Source organism: Mandrillus leucophaeus, unplaced genomic scaffold (assembly GCF_000951045.1).
Source record: "Mandrillus leucophaeus isolate KB7577 unplaced genomic scaffold, Mleu.le_1.0 Scaffold44, whole genome shotgun sequence".
NCBI lineage: Eukaryota > Metazoa > Chordata > Mammalia > Primates > Cercopithecidae > Mandrillus > Mandrillus leucophaeus.
The window spans coordinates 1,149,238-1,156,968 of record NW_012104698.1 but is presented as its reverse complement, the minus strand read 5'-3'; the positions used below and the strand labels follow the sequence as shown (position 1 = coordinate 1,156,968).

At 40.5% G+C, this 7,731-nt stretch overlaps 1 protein-coding gene across 1 annotated transcript in view; it reads left to right on the top strand.

The window, feature by feature from the left end:
- CNOT1 (CCR4-NOT transcription complex, subunit 1) overlaps positions 1 to 7,731 on the top strand; it is a 124,702-nt gene that overhangs the window by 56,828 nt on the left and 60,143 nt on the right. The window contains exons 13-16 of the mRNA XM_011994009.1: positions 1,657 to 1,897; positions 3,994 to 4,113; positions 5,453 to 5,575; positions 5,826 to 5,977. Of these exons, the coding sequence (XP_011849399.1) occupies positions 1,657 to 1,897; positions 3,994 to 4,113; positions 5,453 to 5,575; positions 5,826 to 5,977 (636 nt within the window). The remainder of the gene's footprint in view (positions 1 to 1,656; positions 1,898 to 3,993; positions 4,114 to 5,452; positions 5,576 to 5,825; positions 5,978 to 7,731) is intronic.

Genomic DNA, 7,731 nt, shown 5'->3' with positions numbered 1-7,731 from the left:
ATTTTGGCTCACTGCAAGCCCCGCCTCCCAGGTTCACACCATTCTCCTGCCTCAGCCTCCCGAGTAGCTGGGACTACAGACACCGGCCACTACGCCCGGATAATTTTTTGTATTTTTAATAGAGACGGGGTTTCACAGTGTTAGCCAGGATGGTCTGGATCTCCTGACCTCATGATCCGCCCGCCTCAGCCTCCCAAAGTGCTGGGATTACAGGCATGAGCCACCACACCCGGCATATATATATATATATTTTTATTGAGATGGTGTCTCGCTCTGTTGCCCAGGCTGGAGTGCTGTGGCGCAATCTCGGCTCATTGCAAGCTCCGTCTCCCAGGTTCACACCATTCTCCTGTCTCACCCTTCCGAGTAGCTGGGACTACAGGCGTCTGCCACCATGCCTGGCTAATTTTTTTTGTATTTTTAGTAGAGACGGGGTTTCACCGTGTTAGCCAGGATGCTCACGATCTGATCTTGTGATCCGCCCACCTCAGCCTCCCAAAGTGCTGGGATTATAGGCGTGAGCCACCCCGCCTGGCCTAGTTTTATATTTTTATTAGAGATGGAGTTTTACCATGTTGGCGAGGCTGGTCTTAAACTCCTGACGTCAAGTGATCCATCCGCCTCGGTCTCTCAAAGTGCTGGGATTGCAGGCTTGAGCTACTGCACCTGGCCGAATCTAATACTTTTCAGCTAAAGTATCTAGTTTCTCTGAGTTCTAGTTTCAAATTTTCGAGGTAGAATCTTAGTCCAGCCCAGTGTCTAGATCAGGTTTCTCTTGGAACTCTGTCCCATCATTCCTCTCTGCGAATGTGTGAAGAAAGAATGGTACAAGTACTTTCATCATTGTTGAAGTACACAGGGCTACAGGGAGAGAGCGTGGCCTGAATTTCTCCCCAACGGGATCTAGTTCATAATGTATCTTCAATGTTTTTCTATCTCTACCCTCCCAGAACACGTTTCTGTTATTGATGAAATAATTGTCTTTACTTTTTTTGGTGGTGGTGTGTCCTTTTCTTAGGTGGTAGCCAACATTAGATTTGTAAGCTTGCTTATTTTTTTCCTTACGAGTCTGATGTATATAGTAGTATTTCTTCTTCATTTTATATGAACAGATAAAGGCCTCTTTCCATTTTTATAAAACTTAAATACCATTATCACTTTAACAAATAACAGTTCCTTAATATACCTAGTTATTTACATTTAAGTTCTTCAATTGGCTCAAAAATGTCTTTTAATCTTTCTGTGATTGAGAATCCAGACACAGTCCATAGTTTCTTTTATTCTGTAAATCTATCTTTGTTCTCTCTTAAATTTATTTTTTGCCATTGATTTGATAGAGAAATATAGCATTTGTTCTCTAGTCTACCCCATGTTATTTTCTTACTTGTTTTCTTGTGGTATTTACTTCATTCTCTATCTCCATGTTTTTCATGGGCTGAGGATAGAGTTAGATCTTCAGGCTCAGTTAAAGTCAACCAGATTCAACCTCTTGGGGCAAAAATAATTCTTAAGAGAGTGCTGTGGACTTCAAACTTCTAATATTAAAACATGACACCAACTTGGTTTTGTGCTTACAAGCTGTTATCACTTATTTTGAAAATTAATCTGTATACTTGGATGTTCATTGATAAAGCATGTTTCTTCCTTTCTCGTTAGGAAGAGCTTGGATTTGATTGAATCTCTGCTGAGGCTTGCAGAGGTTGGGCAGTATGAGCAAGTCAAACAGCTCTTCAGCTTCCCTATCAAACACTGTCCAGACATGCTGGTATTGGCCTTACTACAAATTAACACCTCTTGGCATACCTTGCGCCATGAACTTATCTCCACTCTGATGCCAATTTTCCTTGGAAACCATCCTAACTCAGCTATTATTTTGCACTATGCATGGCATGGGCAGGTAAGATGTGACCTTGTGCTTACCATTTTTTCATCTGAATAATTGACTTTCAGAGTGTTGAGGAAGCTCAAGCAGAGAAATTTTTTTTTTTACATCTCTGAATTATTATGACTTTAGAAGTCATACTGTCATAAAACTTGTTTTATCTGTTAGAATCATGTGAGGAATAAAATATAAGATCCGAAAAGCAAGGAGGCAAAATAATATTTAATGATTTTATTTTCTTTCCCTTTTTTTTTTTTTTTTGAGATGGTGTCTTGCTCTGTCGCCCAGGTGGGAGTGCAGTCTGGCTCACTGCAACCTCCATCTCTTGGGTTCAAGTGATTCTCCTGCCTCAGCCTCCTGAGGAGCTGGGATTACAGGCATGCACCACCTTGCCTGGCTAATTTTTGTATTTTTGGTAGAAGCGGGATTTCACCATGTTGGCCAGGATAGTCTCGAACTCCTGACCTCAAATGATCCATCCACCTCGGCCTCCCAAAGTGCTGGGATTACAGGCATGAGCCACCACACCCGGCCAATATTTAATAATTTCAGTATTAAGAAAGGTCTGTATTGCTGGGGCATCCCTTTTCTTTTTATACTAAGGAACTTAAACATCTATCATGGAGGCAGAAGGTACTGATGTCGTATTTTCACGGGAAATGAAAGAAGATCACAGATCAATTTAATTAGCATTCTTTTCTAATTTATCTAAATCCAACATTTACATTTTATTTCAGTTTGTGCTGAAATGCCTTTCAAGCCCCTGTGCTTTTCACCTCTAATTTTGTAGAATGTGTTTGGCAAGTAAGTATTCTTTTGTCCACTGATTTTTTTCCCTCCCCCACTTTTTTTTTTTTTTTTTTGGAGAGAGGATCTTGCCCTGTCACTTAGGCTGGAGTGCAGTGGTGCAACCATGTCTCACTGCAGCCTCAACCTCCTGGGCTCAGTCAGTCATCCTGCCTCAGCCATCCCGAGTAGATGGGACCACAGGCACATGCCACCATACCCAGTTAATTTTTTGGATTTTTGTAGAGACAGAGTCTTGCCAAGTTTCCCAAGCTAATATCCTACTTTGTATGATACATGTAGAAAAAAAAATTTTTCTTTGCCTTTACCTCAGGTGTCCTTTTTAGTTACTTTTTATCCTTTACCCATTCTTGTAATAGTTTATATTACATACAAGTGCTTTTTACAAATTAATGAAATAAGGCTCTTTATTGTAAGTGAAAAATGATAGCCTTAGTTCTAGGTCATTCAGTTAGTTTCTCCTCCTTTCCTAGAGACTCAATTAACATTGTAGACTTAACAGTTTACAAAATGCATGATAAACATTTAACCAAGCATTTGCAGTCCAGATGGTCTTCATTCCTTTCTCACCAAAGCTGTGAGGTAGAAAGGGCTGGTAAACAAGCTGCATCTCCTCACTTGTGATTGAATACTTGTTCTAGCAGACCATCTGCCACTCTAGGACAATTAACTGGGATATTACTTGGACATAGCAATAGTAATGATCTTGCTGTTGCTTCTATGATAAATACTCACTGAGTTCCAGCTATTTGCATCATTCATGGTTATTTCTGAAAACCAGTCTACCTGCCAGTAAAATAAAAGAAATGGAATAAAAAAGATTCTTGTTTGTGGAAATAAGATTTAGAATGCGTGTACAGGTGCCATTCCCAGAAGTAGTGATACATCCAACACTATACTGTGCAACATGAGAAATAGTTACCTCAAACTGTTTTGTTTTTATTCCTATACCAGTAATTTGCATTTTAAGTAATTATGTAAACTTTATGTAACCTCATGTTCACATAATCTAGTTCACATTTTATTTTTGAAAATGATAGGCAGACTTAATATAGGACAGATAAGTTTGATGAATGACTGTATTACCGAAGTTTAGGAACAGGCTTTATTTGGAATATGTAGAGGTAACTTGGCTTTGCCATAAAGAATATCATGGTAATTGCATAGTTTGAGGCCTGAATGTAATGTCAGCACAGGTATACCTGATTTTTATACAAGTTCTAGTAAAATTAACCGGGCATTTGTAATAATATCTATCACAGTGTTTAGCGGTATATCTATTTAATCTTTCTTCCCTTTCTTAGGGACAGTCTCCCTCAATTCGCCAACTTATCATGCATGCAATGGCAGAATGGTACATGAGAGGGGAGCAGTATGATCAGGCCAAATTGTCTCGAATACTTGATGTGGCCCAGGACTTGAAGGTGAGTTCAGCAGGACAGAGTGACACCAATTTATTTACTAATGAGAAATAAAGGCCGGGCGCGGCAGCTCAATCCTGTAATCCCAGCACTTTGGGAGGCCGAGGTGGGCGGATCCACGAGGTCAGGAGTTCGAGACCAGCCTTACCAAAACTTGGTGAAACACCGTCTCTACTAAAAACAGAAAAATTAGCCGGGCGTGGTGGTACACGCCTGTAATCCCAGCTACTCGGGAGGCTGAGGCAGGAGAATCGCCTGAACCTGGGAGGCGTAGGTTGTGGTGAGCCGAGATCGCGCCACTGCACTCCAGCCTGGGCGACAGAGCAAGACTCCATCTCAAAAAAAAAGAAGAAAAAAAGGAAAAAAAGTAAATGCTTATGTAACAAAGATGCTCTAGGAATAATTCACATGTAACTAGCTCCTAGAATGAGTTGAGATTTAGAGGTTTCTTGAAAAGGATAGGAAGGAGAGTGACTTTAGGTAGATAAAAGTGTTTTTGATTGATCTTCCATATATTGTAAAGCTGTTTTATAGTGAAAAATTGGCTTTTCTCATAAGTTATATTAGATGCAGTTTTTGGAGAAACTAGGCATGTTTTTTCCCTTAAGCAACTCTCTGAGAATCAACAGGATCTTTTAATGAATTACTCTGTGTCTTTTTTTTTTTTTTTTTTTTTTTTTTTGAGATGGAAACTTACTCTGTCACCCAGACTGGAGTGTTGTGGCGCCTCTTGGCTCACTGCAACCTCTGCCTCCCAGGTTCAAGTGATTCTCCTGCCTCAGCCTCCCGAGTAGCTGTGACTACAGGCGCCTGCCACCGTGCCTGGCTAATTTTTGTATTTTTAGTAGAGACAGGATTTCACCATGTTGGCCAGGCTGGTCTTGAACCCCTGACCTCAGGTGATCCACCCGCCTTGCCTCCCAAAGTGCTGGGATTACAGGCATGAGCCACCATGCACAGCGTGGACTCTATATTATTAATCACTAGGTGCATTAATGTACTGGTGATGTAGTTGTGCTTAAACCTGTGTTTAGATTTTGAAAAATGGGTAGGGATAATTATGCTTTGAGTCTTATTCTGCTCTAGGTTTAGTTATTTTTAAAAGTACGGTAAAGTTTGTTTGGAAGGTAGTGTCATGTATTCACCTTTAAAATGTGATCATTATTTTAGAAAATAATGACTAATGTTACCATCGAATTGTGCTAAGCTGTTTAAATTGTGACCAAGGAAGTATTAGCAGTGTGTTTTATTTGAACTTTGTGGAAAGCAAGAAACAGAATGTGGGACAGAGATAGTTTCTTAATTGCTCCACTTGCATTTTCTAATATGCGTTGTCCTTTAGGCCTTGTCAATGCTGCTAAATGGTACTCCATTTGCCTTTGTTATTGACCTTGCTGCACTTGCTTCACGTCGTGAATACCTCAAACTTGATAAATGGCTCACAGATAAAATTCGAGAGCATGGGGTAAGCAGGATTTGTTCATTTATTTTTCCTCTTAAATTTTGGTGGCTAAAATGACTAAAGTACAAGTTTCAAAATTTGTGCAGCAGTAATAAACTAAAAGTAGAAAAATTTAAAAGAAACAACTTTTTGAAGTGGCAATGCAGATGTGTTATATATTTTGGATTTTAGTTATAGTGCTTGGTAGTTATCTTTAATCCAAAAACATTTAATATCAATTTTAAATACACTGAGAGACTTTTCTCTTCCTCAGGAGCCTTTTATCCAGGCGTGTATGACTTTTTTAAAGAGACGGTGTCCTTCTATTTTGGGTGGACTTGCCCCAGAAAAAGACCAGCCCAAAAGTGCTCAACTTCCTCCAGAAACTCTGGCGACAATGTTGGCCTGTCTGCAAGCTTGTGCGGGGTAAGAAGTACATGGATGAATATGACTCTCTTTGAATTGGATTATATGAATAATTGTAGATTTGTGGAAGAAGAGGTTCAGTGAAAGTTACAGCAGTTTAAGATGGTCCAATGTTTTTTAAGTCCAAAGTCCTATACTATTTATGATACATACTAGATCCATTTAAGTTAAGGTTTTGTATCTGGTGTGAGATAGAGGTCCAAATTCATCTTTTGCATGTGAATATCCAGTTTCAGCAGCATTTGTTGAGACCACTACTTTCCCTTTTGAATTATCTCAAAGCAATTGCCTGTAGTGCATGGGTTTGTTTGTGGTCTCTCTCTTTTAAGTGGCAAGGTCTTGCTGTCGACTAGGCTGGAGTACAGTGGTGCAATCATAGCTCACTGCAACCTCAAACTCCTGTATTAAGCGATCCTCCCACCTCAGCCTCAGCCTCCCAAGTACCTGGGACCACAGGCACATGCCACCCCTCAGCTGTTTAAATCATCTTCTTCTTCTTCTGTTTTTTTTTTTTTTTTTTTTTTTTTTTTAAGAGATGAGGTCTCAGTATGTTGCCCGAGCTGATCTCAAACTCCTGGGCTCAAGTGATCCTCCTGCCTCAGCCTCCCAAAGTGCTGGGATTACAGGTGCGAGTCACCACACCCGGGCTGTTTTTGGTTTCTTAATTCTGTTGATCTGTGTCTCTTAGGCCAGTTCCACAGTCTTGATCACAATAGATTTTCAGTAAGTTTTGAAATTGGGGATTATGAATTTCCCAGCTTTGTTCTTTTTTAAGATTGTTGCAGCTCTTCTGGGTTCCTTGAATTTTCCTAGAAATTTTAAAATCAGCTAGTCAAGCCTGGGCGTGGTGGCTCACGCCTGTAATCCCAACACTTTGGGAGGCCGAGGTGGGTGAATCACGAGATCAGGAGATCAAGACCATCCTGGCTAACACAGTGAAACCCCGTCTCTACTAAAAATACAAAAAAATTAGCCACGCGTGGTGGCAGGCACCTGTTGTCCCAACTTCTGGGGAGACTGAGGCAGGAGAATGGTGTGAACCCGGGAGGCAGAGCTTGCAGTGAGTCGAGATCCCACCGCTGCACTCCAGCCTGGGCGACAGAGTGAGACTCCATATCAAAAAAAAAAAAAGAAGATCAGCTAGTCAATTTTTGCAAAAAATTTGCAAAACAGCCTACTGGGAATGTTGAGAGTATTATGTTGAATTTTTAGCTCATTTTCGTAAGTACTGCCATCTTAATAATAATGTCTTTTTAATCCATGAATCTGGGATGGTTTTCTACTTACTTAGGTCTTTTAATTTTTTTTTTTTTCTTTTTGAGATGTTGTTTCACTCTTGTCGCCCGGGCTGGAGTGCATTGGTGCGATTTCGGCTCACTGCAACCTCCGCCTCCCGGGTTCAAGTGATTCTCCTGCCTCAGCCTGCCGAGTAGCTGGGATTACAAGTGTGCACCACCACATGCATCTAGTTCTTGTATTTTTAGTAGAGACAGGGTTTCGCCATGTTGGCCAGGCTGGTTTCAAACTCCTGACGTCAGGTGATCTGCCTCAGCCTCCCAAAGTGCTGGGATTACATGTGTGAGCCACCACGCCCGGCCTCTTTAATTTTTTTCAATGATATTTTTTCATTTCAGTGTACATCTTGCACTGATTTTGTTAAATTTATTAAGTATTTATTTAACTTAATTTTTTTTTTTTTTTTTTTTTTGACAGAGTCTTGCTCTGTTGCCCAGGCTGGATTGCAGTGGCACAAT